Below are 24,991 nucleotides of genomic sequence, written 5' to 3'. Positions count from 1 at the left end.
TTTTTGGAGGGAATACCTCTCCATCATTTCTAGGTCCTCCAGTGTGACTCTAATGTCAGCTTCTAGTGTAAGCATACTATAGAATTATGTTGGAGAGCATACTATAGAATTTTTAGAGATAATATCCTCAAACGGGCTGGGAGGTAATTTATTTAGAAATAAATAATATTTATATTTGTCAATACTATGATTAACATTAGGATGAATTTCCTGATAGTAAGAGCTGTTTGACCATGGAGCAGTGTATGGGAGTTGGTGGACTCCAGACAGGAGTTGGATAGATAGATATTTCAGGAATACTTTGGCCTTCTGGGGCCATTCCAACTGTGTAATTCTGTTCTTCTATGAAACAGCTTTTATAAAAACAAAACTGGAGCCCCCAGATGGCATAGTGGACTAAGTGACTGGAAGGTTGGGTTGCTGACCTGAAAGTTGCCAGGTTCGAATCCCACCTGGGGAGAGTGTGGATGAGCTTCCTCTATCAGCTCCAGCTCCATGCGGGGACATGAGAGAAGCCTCCCACAAGGATGGTAAAACTTCAAAACATCCGGGCGTCCCCTGGGCAACGTCCTTGCAGACGGCCAATTCTCTCACTCCAGAAGCAACTTCGGTTGCTCCTGACACAAAAAAAAAAAAAAAACAACTAAAAGCACCCCCTCCTCTTCTTCTCTTGAAGGTAAGAATGACGGTTCAATCGGAGGAAGGCAATACTTCAAGTGTAATCCGGGCTACGGGCTCCTGGTGAAACCGAGTCGGGTCAAAAGAGCCACGGGGCCCCTCAGGCGCAGGAGTGCTGGGACGAAGCTCCAAGGAGGAGCCGTGCAGGAGCACCGGCGGAGCGGGACCTTCTCTGGCTCGGCCTCCAACTTGGCCTCCCTGACCGCCTTGGCCAAAACGGAAGGGGGGTCCACCCCGCGGCCAGAGAGGAACCCGAAGAACGCGGAGAACAGGAAATCGTGGGCAAACTGACAGGGTGAGGCAGCGGGTTGCCCTCAACACTACTTTACTGAGTGGATGCTTCTTTGGAGTGGCCTTATTTTGCACAACCGAGCCACCCTGGTGTGTGTTTCAGGGCGGGGGACAGCCGCAGTTGCAGAACAGAAACCCCCCTCAGGCGGGTGGCAAGGTGTCTACGTTTCATGTTTTTACTTGGGTCACCTGTTAGACTTTCCTTGCCATGAAGGAGTTTCCGGTCGAGGCTCCTGATGCAAACGGTGACCCTTTGCTGTGTGTCCTTGTCTGTGTGTCTTCACCCCTCCCAAACAACCACAAGGTTGTGATTGTGCAATTCATGCCATTCACAGCATCTGTCCTGCTCCTAGTTGGGCTCCTATTGACTTTTTTTTCCCTCAAGAAAGGATGCCAAACATAACTTGCTGTCAAAGTGCTGTAATTCTTTAGAAATTTCAAAAACTGATGTCACTTCTTTGAGCCGCGAAGAAGCGAAAGAAAACGATCACATGACTGGGCAGGTCACAACTTTCTCCGAAAGGCGCCTGGCTTGAGTGTGGTTCTCTGGTCTTAAAGCTCTTCTGGTTGATATCACAAGAAGGTATTTATGCCTGATGGTGCTGGAATGAGGTTTTGACACCTAACATTGCCTTCTTTTAAAAAATCCTTAACATTACGAACATCCTTAATCGGAGTTGATAGTGGTGGATTAATATGTCATCTGTGTTTTCTGGTTGAAAAAAGGAAAACAAAGCCTGAGCAGAAAGAGAAAGGGAAGAGTGCTTCTCTCCCCTTGAGCCAGTAGTAGCATTTCAACAATGCTACTCGGTATGTCAAGTTTGATTCCAAATTATATTGGACCAAGGTTGGTGCCAAGAAGGGTCTTCACTTCCTAAACTAAACTCATCCTTCCTAGCAAAGTAGGTTTTAGCCCATTTGTAAAAACAGATGTTGATTCCCCCCTCCCCACCACTGGTATAGTATTTATTTGTTATTTATTGCTATGTTTTAAAATAATATTAAATCCTTTGCGACCCACAATCAAGTCATTGACTACCGTGATGCAGAGCCATGGGACAGGGCAAATCAGTCTCTTTGCGCCATTGCTGGGCCCCTGGTTGCCCTCTTCCCGTTTAGATGGCCACTTGCTGCTCCTTTGGACCTCTTTGCTTCAAACTATGAAAGGACTGGAGAAGTGGTAATACATTTACATTAACACTATCAAGATACAGAAGTGGTAACCTAACTGGTATTTATAATGTAGGTTGGGTATCCCTTATCCAAACTTCTTGGGACCAGAAGTATTTGGGATTCATTCAGGCTTTGGCATATATGTAAATAATGAGATATCTTTGAGATGGAACCCAAATCTAAACATGAAATTATTTGATGTTTCATAGACATCTTAATAATATTTGTTGTTTATTATTGCCAATTCAGCTTTGACTTACAGTAGTCCCATAAATGAGAGATGGCCAGGACATCGGTGTTATCGACAGCTCATATCATGCAAACTTCCCTGATTGAATCAATCCACTAACAGTGTAGTCTTCCTCTTTTCCTACTGTCTCTTACTTTGTCTTTTCCATCAAGTTGTGAGGTGCCCAAAGTACAACGGCCTCTGTTTGATCATTTTAGCGTCTAGAACAGTGGTTCCCAACCTGTGGGTCCCCAGATGTTTTGGCCTTCAACTCCCAGAAATCCTAACAGATGGTAAACTGCTGGGGTTTCTGGGAGTTGTAGGCCAAAACACCTGGGTACCCACACCTGAAAACCACTGTTCTAGGGAAAGTTGAGTTTTGCTTTGCTCTTGGACCTAAGGCTTTATAAGATCGTAAGGTGTATCTCTTTTTCTACTCTGGATCATGTTGGGTGCTCTTTCAGAAATAAGGAGGGCATCTACTCAGTGACCAAGCACCTTCCCTGCATGTATCAGATCTCCATTAAGTCCAGGTGTAGCTGGAAAAAAGCCCTAAAGCCCAGGAAGATACATGTTGGAGAGGCAATGCCCCCTTTTATCGTTATTTGTTAGTTCCCGCTTCTCCAAATATTAAGCATATCAGCCACCCTGTTGAAATGAATAGGGCTTAACTATATTTCTTCAAAAAAAGAAAAGAAATATAGTGAATTAGAGTGAATTAGAACCAGACATCCTGAGGAGTGAGGTTGAATGGGCCTTAAGAAGCGTTGCTAATAACAAGGCAGCAGGAGATGACAGGATCCCAGCTGAGTTGTTTAAAATCTTGGAAGATGATGCTGTCAAGGTGATGCATGCCATATGCCAGCAAATATGGAACACACAAGAATGGCCATCAGATTGGAAAAAAAATCAATTTACATCCCCATACCCAAAAAGGAAAACGCTAAAGAATGTTCAAACTTCCATACAGTGGCACTTATTTCCCATGCCAGTAAGATAATGCTCAAGATCCTGCAAGGCAGACTCCAGCAATACATGGAGCGAGAGCTGCCAGATGTCCAAGCTGGGTTCAGAAAAGGCAGAGGAACCAGAGACCAAATTGCCAATATCTGCTGGATAATGGAGGAAGCCAGGGAGTTTCAGAAAAACATCTACTTCTGCTTTATTGACTATTCTAAAGCCTTTGACTGTGTGGATCATAATAAACTATGGCATGTTCTTGGTGGTATGGGGAGACCAAGTCACCTTGTCTGTCTCCTGAGAAATCTGTATAAAGACCGAGTAGCCACTTTATGTACAGACCACAGAACAACAGACTGGTTCAAGATTGGGAAAGGAGTGTGGACATCAGGGCTGCATCCTCTCACTCTCCCTATTCAACTTGTACGCAGGACACATCATGCGACGTGCGGGGCTTGAGGAATCCAAGGCCAGAATTAAAATTGCTGGAAGAAACATTAACAACCTTAGGTATGCAGATGATACCACTCTGATGGCTGAAAGTGAGGAAGAGCTGAGGAGCCTTATCACCAAGGTGAAAGAAGAAAGTGCAAAAGCTGGGTTGCAGTTGAACACCAAGATTATGGCAACCAGACTGATTGATGACTGGCAAATAGAAGGAGAAAACGTGGAGGCAGTGACAGACTTTATATTTCTAGGCGCAAAGATCAGTGCAAATGCAGACTGTAGCCAAGAAATCAGAAGACGTTTCCTTCTTGGGAGGAGAACAAGGACCAACCTTGACAAAATAGTGAAGAGCAGAGACATCACACTGGCAACGAAGGTCCACATAGTCAAAGCAATGGTATTCCCCATAGTAACCTATGGATGCGAGAGCTGGACCATAAGGAAGGCTGAGCGAAGGAAGAGAGACGCTTTTGAACTCTGGTCCTGGAGGAAAATCCTGAGAGTGCCTTGGACCTTGGCAAGAAGATCCAACCAGTCTATCCTCTAGGAAATAATGCCCAATGGCTGCTCACTGGAGGGAAGGATATTAGAGGCAAAGCTGAAGTATTTTGACCACAACATGAGAAGACAGGAAAGCTTGGAGAAGACAATGATGCTGGGGAAAATTGAAGGAAAAAGGAAGAGAGGCCGACCAAGAGCAAGGTGGATGGACGGTATCCTTGAAGGGACTGGCTTGAACTTGAAGGAACTGGGGGTGGCCACGGCCGACAGGGAGCTCTGGCGTGGACTGGTCATGAGATCACAAAGAGTCAGAAATGACTGAACGAATGAAGAAGATATTTCTTCAATTCTAAGACACCATCGATTGTAAGACACATACCAATTTCAATACCACCCATAAGGGGAACCCCTGTAATTCTAAGATGCACCTCGTTTTTAGAGAGTTTATGTGGGAGAAAAATGTGTCTTAGAATTGAAGAAATTCAGTAAATCAGATGCGAGGTCTGGCAGTTTGGGAGTTTCCAGAATTGCATTCGAGAGCCAAGTATTTCCCCATCCTGCAAAATAATTTGAGGCTTATGGATAGATAAACGTCTTCCTTTTCTCGCTGTTGTTTGAGAGCATTGGGTGCAACACACCAATCCCTGGTGTGTTATAATACTGTATTATTTCACATCTCTTGTGAAGTTGAATTTTGGAGGATTCTTTAAGTGCACTTTACTCCAAAGGAGAAGCAGAGCTCTCAACAAGGAGCCTTGCCAGCCTTAGACCTCAACTCAGATGGATCCTATAGATCAGAATGGCCCCAAACAGTGATCCTCTAGGAGTTTTTGCTATAAATCCCTGTGACTCAGAACTGCCTATTTCTGTCTCACACTTTTATGCCATTAATTGTGAATAGCCCTCCTTTAATTTATATTCTTAGCTAGTACTACAGCTCTATAGTCCTTAACACATAATAACTTTTAGGTATGATTTCAGAAAAACAGAAGAATTGAAATCCCAACTGGGACAATGAGATAGGTGACATTTGAGGAATAGGGATCATGTTTTTCCAGGATACATCTTCTCTTTGATACACTTTGTCTCTTCTTTGCTCCATCCTACTAGTAATCTATCCTTAAAAAGATTTAGGGCCTTCCACGTTTTCAGATATGACTTTTGCATTTTTGATTATTCGTGAATTCAATTATAATGTTCTCCATAGCAATCTCTAAGTTTTATAGGGCAACACTAAGGTCAACTTCTGCTAGATGTTGATTGTAGAGATATGTTGGAGAACTTAAGAGGTTCCTACAAAGAACATCTCTATATGTATCTCTAGGCTCTCCAATGCGATTTTGGTGGAGTTGTACTGCAGAACCTAGATATTCTCAGAGATGTTCTCTCAGGATAAAAAAAAAAACAACAATTTTGGAAATACGTGGTTTTTAATCTGTGGCCCTAACCCCAGCAAATGTGGAAAATTGATTATAGTGTGCATTTCATCTAAGATGTGTAGAGTGAGAGATAGGTCACCAGGCAGAGATTGCGGATGGGATTTTCCCACGTTGACAAAAGGAACTGTTAATTTGTGTTAATCACAGTGACTCCCACGCAAGGTTTGAAGTATGACAGCATTGTGACAACGCAGTCTCTGAAAGGATCCCTTCTTCTTTGCCATCATTTTCTTTGACGTTTTAAATTATAGATCAAAAGCTTTCAACTGTCAAGGCATCCTACTAAAATTCTCCATAAATTCTCTTACAAACTTCTGTTTATGGTAGTGAGAACTGTTGCCTCTTGGGTTTTTTAAAATTGCTGCTATTCACTAGTACACTTCATTTGCCTCAACATTTCGATATAGGTTTTGTAAACTTGTTTAGCTCAATTTGGGGAAAGGTTTTGAGTTCTCCGTGAGGAACGCGCAAGATGTAATTAAGCCAGTAGAGCTAGATTAATTTGACGAAGCCACAGTCCCTTCCTTGGTGCCTTACCTTTTGGTTGTCCATATCACAGCTGCTTCAAACCACTTAACATGGCAGCTTGCATCCTATGGATACACATTGGTCAAAAATGGTTATTGAGAACAATTTTCTTAACTACTATCAAAAACCTTCCTTTCAAGGCCATGGGAAGAAATTGCTCTAAAGCAGTGGGGTCCCCAGATGTTTTTGGCCTTCAACTCCCAGAATTCCTAACAGCTAGTAAACTGGCCTGGATTTCTGGGAGTTGTAGGCCAAAAACATCTCGGGACCCAAGGTTGAGAACCACTGCTCTAAAAGTTGAGTTATCGGATGAAACACAATGCCCTGGAGAGCAGCGGTTGGACATTGATATGTGCATTGGTTCACAGCCAAGAGAAGATCCATGTGGCATAGTTATAGCAGTGTGATGTCTCTTCTTCACTGCCATGGCTCCATCCTGTGGAATCCTGAAAGTCCCATGATGGATCTACAATTCTCTGCCAGACAGGTCCAGTTCTGAGCACTACAATTCAAGAAAGATATGGACAAGAGAAAGGTGACCATATAGTCCGAGGTCTGCAAGCCAAGTCCTCAAGAAGAGGCTGAAGGAGCTGAGTGTGTTTAGCTTAGAAAAGAAAAGGCTGAGAAAGGACATGAGAGCTATCTTTAAGATATTTGCAAGGATATCCCATTGAGGAAGGGACAGTCTTGCTTTCTGCTGTTCTGGAGACTGGGACAATGGAGCGATGGATTCAAGCTGCAGGGAAAATGACTCCACCTGAACATTAGGAAGAACTTCCTGATGGCAAGAGCTGTTCAACAGTAGGATATAGTGGAGTATGGTTGAATCTCCTTCTCTGGAGGCTTTTAAACAGAGGCTAGATGAAAGTCTTATTGAACGGATTTGGATTATGTTTTCCTGCATGGCATGGAGTTGAACTGGAGGTCCTGGTAGTAGTCTCTTCTAACTCTGTTTCTACCAGGATTCCATAAAATGTGGACCCATGGCAGTTGAAGCGGGATCAAAGTGCTATACTTATATAGTGTAGAAACACTTCTAAGCTGAGAATTCGAGATTTTGCAAGCAAAGGCATTGGCCTCTTCATAGTTGGTCCACTAATGTGTTCTCCCTTTACCCACCCAGTTCTTTGGCTGTCATGGTGCTTTGTGAGATTTAGCTTTGAGCTAAAGTCAAAAGCCACATCATCCATGATGTGGGCTACTAAAAAGATGTGTTATGGTTGCCACCATTGCATTTGTTTAGCATGGCTGGCATTTCACAAGAAAGTACCCAGCAAGAGCTGCAAATCTGGATTCTCCATTGGGACTTCTTTTCAAATTCAGATCATATTTGTGGTTGTGAGTCAAACACAAACCCATTTCATCTCACATTTCCCAAGATGAACACTTCCGCCATTGACAGGCCATTGAAAAACGCTTCCCCACTTCATAACTGACCTTGGCACTAATCCCCTGATATCTTCAGGCAGCCTTTGACAAGTTTGTCTTTCTGTTTGCTCTGTGTTGAAACGTTTGTGTAAATGTAGGAGGGTTGTATATAAAGAAAAGGATGTTTAGACTGGTATCAAGAAGTATTACTGGTTGTACTTTTTAAAAAATTTGCTAAAAACCCAAAGATTCTTGTAATGAAGTGTAAAGTTTTTAATGCTCTCTTTTATTATACTAAACTTGTAATATTGTACCATATCTGTGACATGATGCTCTCTAAATAAATACTTTCTTTACGTCAAGATTGGTTTCCTTCCTCTGTGTCCATGGAGCAAATTCTGCAGCTGGGTTAAATTAAAACTGAAGATTTGCATTGAACAGAATTGTGTGATCCAGAACAAATGTTGAGGAAAGAAAGCTTGTGCCTGGAATCGTGCTCAGCATTAGAGGTATATCAGACTTCTGGATGTTGCACAAGGAGCCATTTACTGGCTTGTTTTGCAACATCCCTCCTAACTAAACTATCATAGTTTAGTTTCACTAGACTATCAGTTAACTATTGATGCTCAGAGGAACCTGTTACATGTAGACCGATGGTGATATCACCATCATCATCATCATCATCATCCTGCTTTCCTCTCTTAAACTACAACACTAAAAATAATACAAATTACTTAAAGGCCCTAAAGATATAGCTTTACCTTGACACACCTCTCTAAAGAATATGAATTAGTGCAATGATGCAATTCAGCTTGTCATGATCATAAACCAATTTACTATCTAAACAGGATGCCAGCCTCCATTAATAGAGATTAATGAAACAATGGGGGATGAGTGAAGAAAAATGGCTCTGCCGTACTGTCCTATGACTTTGTGTATAGGTGGACAAACATAATGAAATCGACCGTTTTCCACACACACAGAAAGGAATAATAAATAAGCGACTATACAAAAAGAGATTTTCTTTTCAGTTATACATTTTAATTTTCTAGTAGGTACAATACTAAAATAAACACAAATAAAAAAAGTTTATTCAAACAAAACTGTACAAAAAAGCAGTTATACTACAATTTAATTACAGAACAGTCTACTGTCCAAAAAGGCACTAATAATCCAGAATAGGAGATACAATGATACGGGACTCATTTCGTTTTATATTTTCTTAAACTAGTTTTTAATCAATACAATAGAGCACTTGTTTCTTCCCTTTCTCCATTCACGTACAGAAACAAGGGACCTCTGCCACAGTCAGTACACATCAGTATAAATATGAGCCCTACGGAGAAAGCGGCACCGTCTCTCTCGCCTCTCGATGTGGGGAAGAAGTAGTAGAAGAAGAGGAAAGGGCAAATGGCGTGGACATTCATTTAGTTTTTAATGGGGGGAAAATAGGGGGAGAAGGAAGCGTGTCTTGTTAAGACAGGACCTCTTTTAAAGTATATGAATGGACATGATCTTGTGTGAATCTACGTTTTCAAAACGAGTGAACAAAATAAGACCCAGGACCATTTCTTACGTTATTTTGAGAAAGACAGAGAACTTTGGGTTCAACTCTTGAAAAGGAATGTTTTCACCACTACGATTCAGCATTTGGAAGAAAATAACAACAAAGGATTTCCCGAAAGGAACATTCATTGCTGTAATTCCAGAAGTAAACCAGAAAAATCAAACAGCACTTTAATTTTAAATTAAATTAGTTTAAAATTTAAATTAATTTAACTGTATTTTGAATGTTCATTTGTGTTCCTGGAAGCAAAAAAACCCCCCAAAAAAAAACAAAAAAACCTCAAGGCACTAACCAATTCTGGAAGAAAAGGTACTTTAGGGTTCACCAGCAATGGTCCTGGTTCCCACTAATATGGGTTCGTAGAAGAAAGTTGCATTTCACCGAGAAGGTGAAAAGATCCCTAAACTGAAACAATTCATGAATGGACATTTACTTGTGTCCTTAGAAAGAGGGAGAGACATCAACCACTATGATTATTATGATATCCACTTTGTCTATTCAGTCAAAAAAAAACAAACCTGTTGAAACGAATGCTTCTTAACGAAACCTATCCTGCCCCCATTCTGGGGGTTTGTTGTAGGGATTTACTGAAACAACCTGTGCTTTGGGCATTTCAACAGCAACTGTGGCCATTTTGCTTTTAAACGATGGCAGTGATTTCAACATGACCAAATGCCTTCCTTGGCCTAGATCCCATAAGTGGTTGGGGAATCCTTACATGGTTCTGTTAACACAATGCATGATGTTTGTAAGATTGGGACAAAGCCAAAGTTTAAGAAATTGGGGAAAGCGGTATTATTTTAAGTCTGTGAAAGGAATTTTTAGCTAAATAAACGTTTTCCCAATTTTGGGGGGTGGTTGAAGGCCAGTAGTAGTACTGGTGGGCCAAAAGCGGACCAAGGACTGCATTATTTTTACCCGTTTCTCCCTTAGACAAAGAAAAACTAGAGCCAATCAGTTCTGGGTTGCTGTGAGTTGGCCATGTTCCTGAAGTATTCTGGAACATGGCCATACAGCCTGGAAAACTCACACCAACCCAGTGATTTCTGGCCATGTAAGCCTTAGACAACACACCAATCAGTTCTATTGTTGGGCTTGGTGTCCATATAACAATCAGCTCCCTATAAAAATCATAAACATATATATATTATTATTATTAACCGCGATCTGTCATTCAATGCTTTGCAGAGGTCATAGGTCTCATAAAAAATGGGGTAACTGAAATAGAGAATTGGAAAAAACATGTGGGGGGGGGGGAACAAAGGCGGTGGGTGAAGGAAGAGGAGCAGAGAGAGAGGCTGCAGCTTTTTCCAAAACTGTGTCATACATATAGAAGACAAAGACAGGCATAATGGATGTTAACAAAAATAAGTAGCAAAAGAAATTTTGATTAAAAAAAAGTCTCTCACACATCATCCTATACTACATCCTCCTTCTGCTTAGCAGAAAATTGTACGTACACAAAAATACAAATACACAATTTTGTAGAACAGTCTGATTCTTTTAATATATTTATATATATTTATATTTATATGAGTGGCAGGTTAGTTTATTATACGGAGCTTTTTGCACTTTTGGCTCATATGCAACAAGGCTTATAAATTCAGCTTTAGCTTTTCATTCAGGTTTTTTTTTTACATTTTTTTCTCTCTATTTTTTTCTCTCTCTTCCTTATATAGCTTTTTAAAACAACCGTTTTATTTTATTTTTCTTCTGTTTCACATTTAAAGCAGCATCCAATCTGCAAGAGGAGTTGGTGTGGCAACAGCAAAGGGACCGGAGGGGGAACGGGGTCGGATGGGAAGGAGACAAACATACATTCCAGTGTTTGTGTGTGTGTTACATGTGGAAAATTAGGTGCTGAAAAGAAGAAGATTGCGATTGCAGGACAGTGAGACACACAGGTTTACCTCTTGAGGTAGGCTGAACACAGTATGGCAGACAAAAAGACCAGGCACAGGGGGTATATTGCCACCACAGTCGCGGGAGAGGAGGGGGATACAACGTGGAAACCAAACACACAGAAGTCCTGGGACTCACGTACTCTCTCCCTCTCTGATTATAGCAAAATGCCATTTATGCTACATTGAGACATGGGTTGCCTTGTCAGTACGCAGACAGAGGAAGAGACTGGAGGCGAATGCTGCCCTCTCCCTCCACGCAGGTCATGCTCCCATCCCACTCCTGTCCCACTTTCGAGTGGAAAAGCTCTTAACACAATGCTCACTGCTCCTCCCCACAATGTTGTTCTCCTACTGCCGAAACACAGACACTGTCCATAATGAAAACCAGGGCTTCTAACACACCGCCAGTTCATTTGGATGCAGGGATCCAGCCAAGGCGCCGTTGATGTATATTGACTTTAGGGCAAGAGGAGACGCTCATCATTGTCATATCTACTCATGTATAAGTCCACCTCGGGTACGTTCAGGGCAGGTTTTGGGGCCAAAATTGTGGATTTCGATACGACCCATGGATAAGTTGAGAGTCATTCCATGGAGAGGATGCACCAATGCCAACTCAGGGACTGGTCATCACTACCAACATTTCCCCACCTAGGCATTTTAAAAAGACCATGGTGGAAGGAGGAGAATGGATTGGTGCTTCCTTTAGGTTATCCTAGGATGGACTGAGTTATTTCCTTTTCTCTGCTCGGAGAACAAGATGGATCCTCTTTTTGAGGGCGGGGCGAGGGATAAGGCAAGGTATAATCTTCACATCAACCCATGAATATGCCAGCCCATATTTTGGGGGTTGATGATTTTTGAAATATTTTTTATTGAAGGATTTTTTAAAACAAATAACATAATTAAAATAGAATTTTTTTGATGACACTTTCTGGACTTATACATGAGTATATAGCAGGCATGGGCAAGCTTTGGCCCTCCAGGTGTTTTGGACTTCAATTCCCATCATTCCTAACAGTCTGGAGTTGAAGTTCAAAATATCTGAGGGCAAAAGTTTGTCCATGCTCAGTATATAGGGTACATCCTTTTTTTCCTGCTGGCTTTGAAAAGATAGCTGAGCCCAACGTCCACACTTGCTTAGCACCTAACTGAGGATCAAGAGTAAAGAAGCATAGTGTTGCCACCACACAGTCTTAAAATTAACTCTGTTCTCTGCCTGCACCGCAAAGCTTTGCTGGGATCCTTCCAAGGGGGAATCATTGCAAATCCAGTGTTTGGGCAGTGCCCACTCCCAGCTATCTACATTGGCACCAGTACCGTAAGGAGACCAAAGGAGATTGCTAGTTGACTCATGTGATGTCAATTCCAATGATGCCCACACAATTCCCTCTTTTGAAGAAAACCCTGTCCTTATTATGTCATTTCAACAACTAAGCAGGATGCTCAGTAAGAGTCTATTTACACAACCCAGTTATAGTGCTACAGTTCCACTTTAACTGTCATGGCTGCCTCCTCTGCAATCCTTGGGCTTCCACTTTTAGGGAGAATTTTTTAACTACTCCACCAGAAAGCAGGCTTCAATGTGGGCAGGGGAACTCGAACTCACATTTTTGAAGCCTGATTAAATATATGCGAGCCACACACTGCGGCAAATGCTAGTCATTTTGAAGAAAAGATTCCTTAGGGGGTATTTAAATGCACAAATAAGAGGTTGATGGACTCAGCTAGAGTCAATTTATCCAGTCAATGGATTTTATGGAAGTGCTGCATTACCATTCAGTAGTAGATGCAATGCTTTATTCTAGTTGGGTTTATCAACTGGATTTGTGGGGTTGCAGTGAGGAACTCTACTCTTCCAACATTGGAGGGCCACACAGTCCATTCCCGTTTAGAGCAAAGCATCATCCATTTAGAATCGGGATACTAATAATGATTGGCCAGGGCAAAGGGGACAGAATCACAATGGCTGCCTATCTTATCTGGAGCACAACTGTTATGGTGGGGATTGTTACCCTGTGCCAGATGCTATGATCATATCAGGTTGGTATACAAGGCAACAGTTGTAGGAGCTGCCACTTTCATGAACCAAACTAAGATACTGCATAGGAAACATCACAGTAGAGTAGACAGCAATAAAAGCATATGGTCAAGACCTGGAACTTGAGAGACACCTCCTAACAGAGCTTCATAATAGGGACTGGGTCTGAAGGATTGCCTTGCTACACATCGGAGGTCATGTACAAATGATACATATGTTCTACAAAAACTTGGGAAAGATCATCCCACCCACCCACCCACCATCAAAATCACAAATTGAAATTATCTGTCTAACAATGCAAAAAGAGCCTTAGAAGAGGTTCCTCAGAAACAGAATTCAAGGGGAAAAAGAGGAGGGTAATGGAGGAAGCAATCATGGCTTCATTCCAGCTTTTTTTCAGCAGTAGATTCACATTCTGGGTTCCCTGCTCCAAATTCTGCAAAAGGAAGGCATGCAGAGAAGAGAGAGCCTTCTGTTTCATTTTTATCTCAAGAGGGAAAAACACAAGCTCCATTGGTGCCTCCCCTTCACCATCAAAATCGGGTTACTCATAATAGGCACTTTATAAAGAAATGGAAACTACAAATAGAGGGGGGCACAAGAGATGTGCAGAGCATTCAGAAGGCTCACGGAAGTCCATCAAGACAATTGGTAATGGAAGCCAAAGATTCCTGAAGATCTCATTGTTGAAATCTGGTTATGTCTGATCTAGAAATGGGGGAAGCTTTCCTTATCTCAGTACTGTGACCATTTCCCACTAAAAATCTGTGAGGCGTACATTTCAAGGAGAACCATACTTTGTCTGTCAAAGACATGACAAAGTGAGATAAAAAGCTCTTGGGGATATGAATCTTACTGGTTTGGGAGAATCTCTTGGAACGCAGGAATATTTCTCCGGATTTCCTGAATCATAGAATGGGGATCCAAAGATCAAGGTGGAGTTCTAGAAAGACAATGCAACATTATTATGAAAACAAATATTTAAATATTGCATGGGGATTTTATAAGTCACTGGAGAAAAACATAGGAATCCCTCTGCTAGAATACCATCTACAGCAGTGATTCCCAAAGTAGGCGCTACTGCCCTCTGGTGGGCGCTGCAGTGATCCAGGGGGGTGGTGATGGCCACAGGTGCATTTGCCATATGCATTAATACATATATCTTTCTGTTTAATTGCTATTAAAAAATTTAAAAAATTCCAGGGGGCATTGAATAATATTTTTTTCTGGAAAGGGGGCAGTAGGCCAAATAAGTTTGGGAACCACTGATCTACAGGATTATTATTCAGAACCCCAAACCAACCAGTTGACTCAAACATTTTGGCCATAAATTTGGCATCTGCCCAAATGGACATCCAAACACAATTCCAACAGAAGATGTATCCAAGACACAAAAGAAATAATATCCTGCATAAAAGATTATATCAATATTTTGGCACTATGCTCTCTCTCTAGATGACTGTTTTTCAACTGTGACAAATTTTATGGGCTATCATTGCAGTCTAGGCAAATCTATAAGTCAATATTATTATATGGGATTCCATTTTGCCAGACAACATCCATAAAGACCAGCAGTTGCCATCATGACCTACTTGTTCACTTCCTAGATATATCTGTATCTGGCCACAGTGGAAAACAAGACAATGGACTAGATATCCCACTCTTCTGAACAACAATCAAGTCTACATTGGCTCCAATGTTTTTTTCTCTCTCTCCCAACCTCCAAAGCAAGGCCACAATGTGTTTGAACTTTTATCCTGCCAAGTCCCAAATGGGACATTAAGTGAACAGGTTGGACGGCAAAGACAGTGGTTTTCAGAACAGGGAGGAGAGAGGTAGGGAAGGAGGCGGACAGCAGAAAATCCAGGTGCAGCAAATTAAAAATAAGATACAATAAAGGAAAAGAATTAACATCTTTCAAGATGATCAACAGTGCTACTAAAAACCTGAGTAAATATTCTAACATTTGGGAGGGGGATTAAAAGTGAAAAAAGGAGAACTGAGAAGCAGAGGTTTTGCCAACTTATGGGTTTTGGGAGGTCAATCGGTTACAGCTACTGAGGAATCAAGGGATTGGATTTGTTCTTAAGTGGAAAATCTTAGGCCTGCTAAAACTGGCCAAGATCAGAGCTTGGAGAAATTTACTTGTTCAGACTACAGTTCTCAGAGTTCCTCATCTTAGTATGGCATGTAGGTGGCTATTGCTTTTTTCCCTATTTTGATGCTAGTTCTTGTACAAAATCCATCATCTATAAATACTTGGAATTTCCCCTGCAGGAAGACTCAATCCAAGATCTTATTAAAATTGCACCAGCCTTTTCTTTCTTTCTTTCTTTTTTAGGGGGGAGGAGATAAAAACCCATGGATAAAGCAACTGCTGTGCCCACAAACATTTCCAAATTCAATAACAGGTTCAGAAGGACCAGAAAAGATCCTGCCTGGATCTCTGAAGAGCTGGGCAATATATAGGCTATATAGATGGACAATGACATAAATCAGTGCAAAGATTGCACTCTAACACTATATAGAAACACTGGCCGCCCTAAAACCACCAATGCAGTAGCAGGTCCATTTGCAAGCCCACCACATGCAACAACACAGCAAGAAACAATATACCAGATTCTTAAGAGTACTGGAAGAAAGGTGTTTAAGTGCTGGAAGAAATTAGACAGAAGCTGTGACATGGGTTTTATCAAAGCAAAACCTACCCAGATAAATTGGACGTCAAAAACGGGCAAACCCACATAAAGTGACAATTATTGCCTAGAGGTCTTTCCAGTCCCATTACTGAAAAGAAAACAGTACAGAGTGCGAATGGACCTAAATATAGCCCTCTTCTAAATATATGAACATGGAAATTACTGATAGAAAATCTCACATTTCTTAATCACCTCTAAGCAAGCTTGGATTTCCCCAACAGAACACAACCAAACAAGGCAAGACTGAACAGAAGATAAAGTGGCATTTGCTCATAAAAGGAGGTCCACATGTGCATATTAATATGGATCCTTTTGGAAGGCGTTGAATACCATGCTCCATTTACTCTAGGAAGACTACATCTCAATGTTATTCTATGTCACAATCTTAAAGTTGATCACAAAGCAAGATTCAGAAATATGGAGAGGAGTTTAGAATACAGTATGACCCCCTTATCTACAGAATCGATCTATGTGGTTTTACTTACCCATGATTTCACTTATTCAGTTATTCACGTAGAGCCTCTTGTGAAAGCTATATCCAATTTTCATTACTTCCATGTTGGCCCCATTGAAAACAATTGGGTTTGTTATTGTCCATAGTTTCACATGTCCACACAAAGTCCGGGAACGTATTCCCTGGGGTCATACTGCAGTTCCAAAGTCAAAAATATGGAAGAGAAAACCTGGGCATCTTGAATGATCTAAAATTAAGAGCTACTTCAGTCCTAAACATTAGTGATATCATATAGACTTCATTGAGGTGGAAGATATGGAAAACTTGATGGCTCACACACTCTACGAGTGCCATAGTAATTGCATAACAGCGTTGCGCAAAATAGGGTCTTTCCTGCATTCCCCTGGGACTGGCAACTCCACTTGCTAATGGAGTTGATTTTCTATTGCCCTTTATCCCTAATCCCCACATGGCCAAATAGGAAGTGGTAGCTCTGCTGTATTGAGATCCCTCTTGACCATCTTAACTGACAACAGAAGGAACATCTCAGACAAGATGTGGGCCTGTGATGCTAACATCCTAACTTTTCTTCTCCTGTATGATTTTAACATCTTTGTCTACGAAGAAACTAATGAAGCTTCAAAAGCTTTCATGATATATTTTGTGCATTTTGGTTGGCCAATAAACTTATCACTCTTTTGTGGATTTTGGATTTTCCTTTATAGCCAACATGGCTACACCTGAAGACACAACAATGTAGCACAAGCTAGATGGCATCAGGTCACCTTTGACTTAAAATGGACCTAGGACTGAAAGACCTCCAAGAGCCACCAACAGCCTTGCTGAGGAGATGCAAGTTCATGTCCATAGCATCCTTGACTGACTTTATCCACCACTAACATGGCCCTTGCCTTTGCCTATTGCCTTTTACCTCCCCAAGTGTTACCATCTAAAGATCAAGTAGTTTGAGAAGACCTACACTTTTTCATGAGTTGATGAGTATCTTCCATTACTTTCCAAAAACTTCAATCATCTTCACCATGGCTTTAACATGGGTGGCAGTCACGAGATGATGAATCAGTTACTTTCCATTTTTACCATGGTGTGAACATGGGCAACAAGGGAAGGAAAGTGTTCAATATTTCTTACAGAAAAAACAAACATTAAAAGTGACGGTAGGAGACTTCAGCCTGCAAATGTTATTTGAGAAGAGGGAGAAGCCATTAGTTTTAATGTCAAACCAACAGAGGAGATAAAATAAGCACCTCTTTGCAAAAGAATAAAAAATCCATCTTTTTTAAAATTAACTAACTCACTAAGAGCAAACCCAACCGCACTGCACGTCTGTGGCTTGTTTCTGTGAAAATTAAAAGAATATTTTAAAGTGGTGGCACATAGTGAACTGCTGTTCACATTTCCATTATTTCTTCTGAAGATATAAAAGTGTCTTCCATTCAAGGGCAGCCCATTTTCCTGGGGTTGGGGAGGCTGTCCTAAAATAACATGCTTGAACCATAAGCTGTCAGTACCTCCAGTTCACTTTTCCCTGCACGTTTCTTGAGGAGCTCTCAAGTCCACTTTAGGGCTGTAAACTGGGGCTTTTCAACAGCCACTTTAGGTATTTCCCATCTTTTCTTTATTCAAAGAGCAGAAAACTAACACACTCACACCCACAACGTAATAGGACCTGCCTACATGCCTACAATTTGTCCATATCCTAATGTCACTCATCTACAGTGGGTGACATTCATTCAACAACTACCCTTTGACACACTGGAATGTGCTTGTTCTTAGATCAAGCAGGACACACAAGCCTTGTTCTCCTCTACCCTCTAATAATGTATACTCCCCAACTGACTCTAAAAAAATTGGTCCTGAACTTGAAAGAACCTTCAGAACAGGATAGGATATGAGGTAGAACTTGGGGAAAACTGGATGCCCAAGTTAGCACAAATGGAAGTACAGGTTGAGTATCCTTTATTCAAAATGCTTGAGATTAGAAGAATTTCTCATTTTAGATTCCTTCCCCAGATTCTGGAACACTGACATACATATGATGAGATATCTTGGAGATGGGATCAATGTCTAAACATGAAATTCAATGGCTTTTCGTAATACACTTTGTAGATCTGGCCTGGAGATTATTTTGTACACATTTTTTTAAAAATTATTTTGTGCACGAAACAAAGTTTGTGGACACTGAACCATCAAAAAGAAAAAACATCACTATCTCAGCCGCTCACATTGACAATTTCTGAGTATTTTGGATTCCTGATTTTCAGATAATGGGCACTCAACCTGGACTTTGTGCTAAGGCAAAGTTAGCATTAGGTCCATCTGAATCAGACAACCATGCATTCAAGTTTGAGCAGGAATGAAACAAGTCACTCACCCAAGACAGATTCCAATGGACAACCTCCTACTGAGAGCATGCATGTCAGTTGAGAAATGGCTTTGCTTCAGGTTCTACTCTGAACTGCAATGTATTACAACTCTCATCTTTCTAAGACAAAGACTGTACAGCTTATGGGATACAGCAATAGCTGGAGGGGAATGAGTAACTTCTGAGCAATCTACTGAAGAATTCTGCTAAACTTTTAGTGTTTGCCATTTCATGACAATATGTAAAGAGATTTCTAGAAAGAGTTTTTTCTCACATTTGCCCTGTGTATCCCACAACTTACATAAAGGAGAATTACTGTTGTCACTGTGTGACTTCATGTTATTTATTACTCACGGTCACCACAGACAAACCTGTCACTGGGTTTTCTTGGCAAGATTTGTTCAAATGTGGGGATTGGGTTGCCTTTGCTTTCCTGGGATGCTACTGAAAGGATATGATTTGCCCAGGGTCACCCAGTGAGGTTTCCACAGGCAAGTGAGGATTCACCTAGCATGCTTCACCATTGGTTATGCTGCCAAGAGTGGATGAGAGTTGTAGGTCAGCAACATCTGGAGGACCATGGGGTTCCCCTTGCCAGACCTTACTGGAACTTGCAATGGGATTTAGCACACTGCTCACACAAATGGAGTAAAACCACAAACTCACACAACTTCACAGCTCTTTTAAAAAATGAAAAACAGCAAACAATCTCAAGGCAAAGAAGGAGCAACTCTGCATGGCAACATGTGAGAAGATATAATACTGCAAGTGGGCAACTTGTGTGCGCATATATTACTTTAAAAGTTGGCCACCAGTGTATTATTGGAACCAGTGCAAAGGAAAAAACAAAAGGCAAAGGAACATCAGAAGACTGCTGATGACAAAAATGTCCTCACAAGTCATCTCAGCGTGTGACTGTTGTACAAATGAGGAGATAAAATTCCACAGGGCAAGCTACAGATTTGCTAGGTCATCATCCTACAAAAATGCACAACAAATCCCTCCACTTTTTTATTCCTTGGTGAAGAGAGAAAGAGAAAAGATGTTTGTGACCATCATGGCAAGAGATTCTCTCCACAACTAAGAAACTAAGCTCATTCATCCCTGAGTCTAAGGCTAAAACTATTCCTGGTTTCCTCCAAGCAGACAGACATAGGAGAAGACAACTGTTTACTGAGTTAGGTTTAACATACAAGACAAGATGGGGCCAAGAAAAATCAGTATGTTAACCAAATGGTATGTCATCAGACAAAGAGCTGAAATAGTGACGCTCTCATGATGTGACCTGCTTTTCTGTGAATACACAAAGGTGCAAATGACATCTCTTCAAGATTTCTTTCTGAGGAACCTTTTGGGGACAGAGACAACATCATGAATCCAGAACAGTGGTTCTCAACCTGAGGTCTCCAGATGTTTTTGGCCTTCAACTCCCAGAAATCCTAACAGCTAGTAAAGTGGCTTGGATTTCAGCGATTACTGGGAGTTGTAGGCCAAAAACATCTGGGGATCCCAGATTGAGAACCACTGATCCAGAGGATCCCAACTGCAGTTGAAAGGATAAGAAAGCAGATGGTGGCAAAGACCTATCTATGGCTCGTTGCTCATTGCCTAATCAGAGCACCTAGTATCAGTCAGAAGGGAGATAAACAATCTGATTCAACAAGTGCCCACTGGTAGCCTCCAAAACATGGAGTAAACAGTTAGTGAAATGCGCAACCTCATCTTTGTGTCTCTGATACGATCCCAAAATCATGTCCTCCAAAAGAAGACAATTCCATGACGTACACAACCACACAAATTCATTTATTTATAGCATGTACTTGGATGGTGCCTAACACGACCTAGCCAGGCTCAATAACAATTGCTAGTCATGCTGTGGGATGCCAACCTCAGCTGTGTCCAGACTACTCTGGAACTGGGTCAATCCCACCTTCCATCTCTTTCTCCACTTTTCCTGCCTCCTCAGAGCAGTCAAGATGGATGGGAAGAAATGAGAAGACCAGTATTGATAGAATATTTTGGAACACGTGGAGCTACCCACAACATGGACCTAGCACACAGAACAGGCAAAACCAACCCTGAGATGCTCTGCTCCTTGATCTTGCCTCTAACCCATTTCAACATGGTAAGACTCCCAATCATTTGTGTCCCTTTATCTTCATTTTTCTCAGAGCTTGGAAATGCTCCTTTTTGAGCTACATTTTTCCAGAATCTCTATTATCATTGCTGGCTAGAGGGTTCTAGGAGTTTTATGCCCCTACTTATAGGAACACTTTCAAGCTCTGATTTTAATATTCAACATAAAAATAATGAGTAAGGTCATAGTAGACAGAGAAACCAGGACACAAACAATTTTGGCATCCATATGCATGCATGTGTGTGGCTCAGGTCCCTACGAGTTTTATGGAGGAAGTTTGGATGTTCCTTTTGTGCATCATGTGCAACTGAAAGGTGCCTATGCTGCCCAAAACAGGGGTGCTGAATGACAACATTTGGAATGCAATGAACATCTTCACTGACGTTAGTATCCAGGGGCAGGTGAACATAATGAGGAGCAAGCTCCCACGCAGAGGAAGTATGAGCTATGAGGAACACCTATTGTGCCAATGTGAGACACTTGCATGAGGGCCCATTCATTTAGCAGAATATGTACAGTGGAAGGTCTTTGGAGGATGTTGTATGCTCAAGGCCTTTTTATCAGAGATTGTTTCCAATAGTACATGCCAAGGATATAACATGGGATGACTCTGTCATGTGAGTTTACAGTATTTTATTTGGATTTATCCAATTATTATTATTTTTTTTTGTAAAAAAACAAAGAAGTATGAAATACAAATATATAGATTTATTTATTAAAAGGGCGGCGTAAGGTAACCAAAGTGCTACATTATATGATTAAGATCAACACAAAAAATATAAGTGATTCACTTATGCTATTTAGAAGTAGATTTGTTTCACATAACGTTAGGGATGTACTGCTGTATTTTTTAAATGTTTCAGTCCAACTGGTGGGGTGGGGCTGTCAATAATAACAACACAAAAGAAAGGAAAAGGTAACCAGCCTTCCATTGTGGGAACAAATGAACACTGAGGTAACGTCCAATCTCCTTCTTAAATATGGCTTCCAGTGATTATTTACAACCTGTCCAGCCTGGTGCTACTTTCTGGATCCTGAACAGTATGGAAAATGGAGACAGACTAAAAAGAACAGACATCCTATGTTCTCATGAGAAAGAACAACCCATGGATGAACTAGCGATACAGAAAAGATACAGCTGTTGGCACACACTCTTATGGGCATACCAGAATTCACGAAGGTTGGTGTGCTGAAAAAAACACATGTTTCCAAGAAGTGGGGCAGTGGGGAGATACGGGGGAGATACTGGGAGATTGTGACTGGACTTTCCTTCAGGATATAACAGTCCTTAAATGGAGGAAGAAGGACATAAGAGGGAACAATGGCTTCCAGCAGAGTCTTCCCAACTTCTAATCATTGAGATTGAAGGACAAGTGGAGTTGCACCTCATCTTGGACCCCAAAGGAAATGAGGATGTGAGAACATCCCTCTCCACCAACATCTGAAGGAGGCACTAGATATACCTAAGATGGGTATCTGGTAGATATCCTTGGGAGGGACTGAAAGTGCAAACCTATGCACGCTTGCCTGGGAGCAGGTCTTACTAAACTTTAGGGCTTATTTATGGATAGACATTAGGATTACATGTGGACGCTCCAAACACAGCTTAATATGGAAGCACCCCTTCCCCACCCGCTACCTCAATCGTGGCCCAACAAAAGGTCCTACCTGGAACTCTTTCAAAGATACCGTGAGCACTTTCCACAGTGAATGGGAACTTTGGGTTTACACAGGAGACTTACTTGCTTAAACAAAGAAAACAGTTTGCAATGAAAACAGAAAGGCTCCAAGCAGTGAGCACCAACACAATTGAGTTGGGAGGCACTTTCCCCTTATTCCCAACCATCTGGGAACCCTATCTACACTGCCATATAATCCCATTCAAAGCAGATAATCTGGGTTTTATATGGCAATGTAGAAGGGGCCTGGGACATTCTGACCACAGCACCACAAGCAAAGAAAGACATAAATCACTGTGAGTCATGGACAAGAAAAGCACAGCTTATTGTTGACTGTCAACCCGATGCTGAAGCAGCTAACAGCTCAGCCATTTGCCCACGTTCAGCCAAACACTCCCAATATGGCGGCCATTGCTCTTGGAACCACGTAACCCCAGTTTGTCTTTCTTTCAAGTCTTGGAAAAGGGGGAGAAGAGAAAATCGAAGGTGGCGGTGGTGGTGGCATCGGCGGTATTCTGTATACACATTTAGCCTAAGGCTAAGGGAATTGAGGGCTCCCTCACATACCCGGAAGCACGGTCATGGAATGCTATAAGACAGAGCAGCAAAGGTTTTCAACTAGCCAGGAGAAGGGAAGGAGCAGGCGGACACCAGGAGAGGGAGGTCAGTCAGTTTGGTTACGTATTGGACTGGGAGTTTAGTTAATACTGGGAGTTTATACGCAGACTCAAGAGGGCACAATGCCATCTCCACAGGACGAGACCCTAAACGGCTAACTTGACGTACAAGAGACTGCAAAGTTATACTGTTAAGAAGAACACATATTTAGGGACCAGGAAAAAAGGCTGCTAAGGTGCTACGTCTAAAACTAAGTTACTTTTTTTCCGTTTTGTTTTTTCCGGTTCGGAGCCCTCCCCCTCCGTCGCTTCATCAGTCGTCGTCTAGGGCCTCTGTTTTGATCTCGCCGGTTCCTTGCCGGGCCAATGCCAGGATGGTGTGGTTGACCGCTGCCATCTCCACAGCTAGTGAGATAGGGTCTTGGTGGTCGCTGTGGCTAGTACTGTCATCCTGCATCCGCAGCAGAGAAAGGAAGGAAAGAACGAAGGGGGGAGGAGGGAGAAAGGGGAGAGGAGAAAGCCCATTAGCAATGCCAAACCTCCGTTCCGTCTGACATTTAATTTTTAAAAAAATCAGTGTCGCACAACAATCCGAAGGTCCGCAAACAAGCTTTTCATTCAACAGGCAGGGCGAGGAAAGGATTCTTATTTTTTAAGGTAACACTGCATGCGTAACAGGCTTCGGATAAGAGGGGAGAGGAAAAGGGATCCATGAAGTCACCAAAACCACCCTCTCAAACCGTGAAAGCAAGAGAATTCAAGGGAATAGAAGGCAAGCTTATCAAATTTGCAGGTGACACCAAATTGAGAGGGCATAATAGCTAATGTCCCAGAGCACAGGTTCAGGATCCAAACTGACCTTAACAGATTAGAGAGTTGATTGTACAAAACTAACAAAATGAATTTCAACAATGGGAAATGTATGATACTTAGGATATAAAAATGAAAAGCACAGATACAGGATGGGTGACACATGGCTTGAAAACAATCCACGTGGAAGGGATGAAGGAGTCTTAGGAGCTCACAAGCTGAACATGGATCAACAGTGTGATGCGGAAGCTAAAAAAGCAAGTGCAATTGTAAGTTGCATCCACAGAAGTACAATGTTCAGGGAAAGTACAGGGAAATCACACTTCTACTCTATTCTGCTTTGTTCAGACCAGTCTTGAATAATCCTCTGGTCCAGCTTTGGGCACCACAATACAAGAAGGAGCTATACAAGCCAGAAATGGTCTGGAGGCCAAGCTCTATGAGGAACGGCTTAGAGAACTGGGTTTGTTTAGTTTGGAGAAGAGAAGATGGAGAGGAGAGGAGACATGAGAGCCACATTTAAATATTTGGAAGGATGTCACATTGAGGAGGCAAGCTTGTTTTCTGTTGCTGTAGAGGCTAGGACATGGAGCAATAGAGTCAATAAACCTTAAGAAGAACCTCCTAATGGTAAGAGCTGTTCAATAGGAGAATATGTTGCTCGAGAATCCACTTTGGTTTCCTTCTTTGGAGACTTTTAAAGAGAGGCTGGATAGCTATCTGTGGAGAGTGCTTTGAATGTGTATTTTTGCCAAGCCGAAGGAGGTTGGATTGGATGGTCCTTGGGGTCTCTATGAAGTGGAACCTCTCCCCATTTCAAGATCAGTAGGGAATAGTGGAGCAAAACTATCCACTTTTGGATTTTCTGCCTTCTTGTTCCCTGAGCCCCAGATCCAAATTCTGCAAGTAGAAAACTGGAATTCTGAAAGCAAACAACGCAAAACAATTTTAATGAATTTGTTTAGCAAGGTAATAGGTAGACAGATGGACATGCACCGCAATCTTATTTTAAGAACTGACTTCCAGCATTGACAGCTAGGTCCTAGAACTTGACTTTTTCCTTGGTAAGGCCTTTTTCAGGCTCAT

At 41.8% G+C, this 24,991-nt stretch overlaps 2 protein-coding genes across 14 annotated transcripts in view; one reads left to right on the top strand and one right to left on the bottom strand.

Annotated features, from left to right (window-relative positions):
- The window catches only part of kif13b (kinesin family member 13B), a 304,005-nt gene extending 296,029 nt beyond the window's left edge, over positions 1-7,976 (top strand). For all 3 annotated transcript variants that reach the window (XM_062968806.1, XM_062968805.1, XM_062968807.1), the window contains one exon: positions 677-7,976. In XM_062968806.1, the coding sequence (XP_062824876.1) occupies positions 677-969 (293 nt within the window). In that variant the 3' untranslated portion in view covers positions 970-7,976. The remainder of the gene's footprint in view (positions 1-676) is intronic.
- Positions 7,977-8,633: 657 nt separating this feature from the next.
- Positions 8,634-24,991, bottom strand: part of hmbox1 (homeobox containing 1) — a 117,265-nt gene continuing 100,907 nt past the window's right edge. For 9 of the 11 annotated variants that reach the window (XM_062968809.1, XM_008118573.3, XM_008118572.3 and 6 more), the window contains one exon: positions 8,634-23,546. In XM_062968809.1, coding sequence (XP_062824879.1) covers positions 23,409-23,546 — 138 coding nt within the window. In that variant the 3' untranslated portion in view covers positions 8,634-23,408. The remainder of the gene's footprint in view (positions 23,547-24,991) is intronic. The other 2 variants (XR_507253.3, XM_062968815.1) reach the window with 2 other exon arrangements.

Source organism: Anolis carolinensis, chromosome 1 (assembly GCF_035594765.1).
Source record: "Anolis carolinensis isolate JA03-04 chromosome 1, rAnoCar3.1.pri, whole genome shotgun sequence".
Lineage (NCBI taxonomy): Eukaryota > Metazoa > Chordata > Lepidosauria > Squamata > Dactyloidae > Anolis > Anolis carolinensis.
Note: the sequence above shows the minus strand (reverse complement) of the source record. Positions and strands in the feature narration are given on the sequence as shown.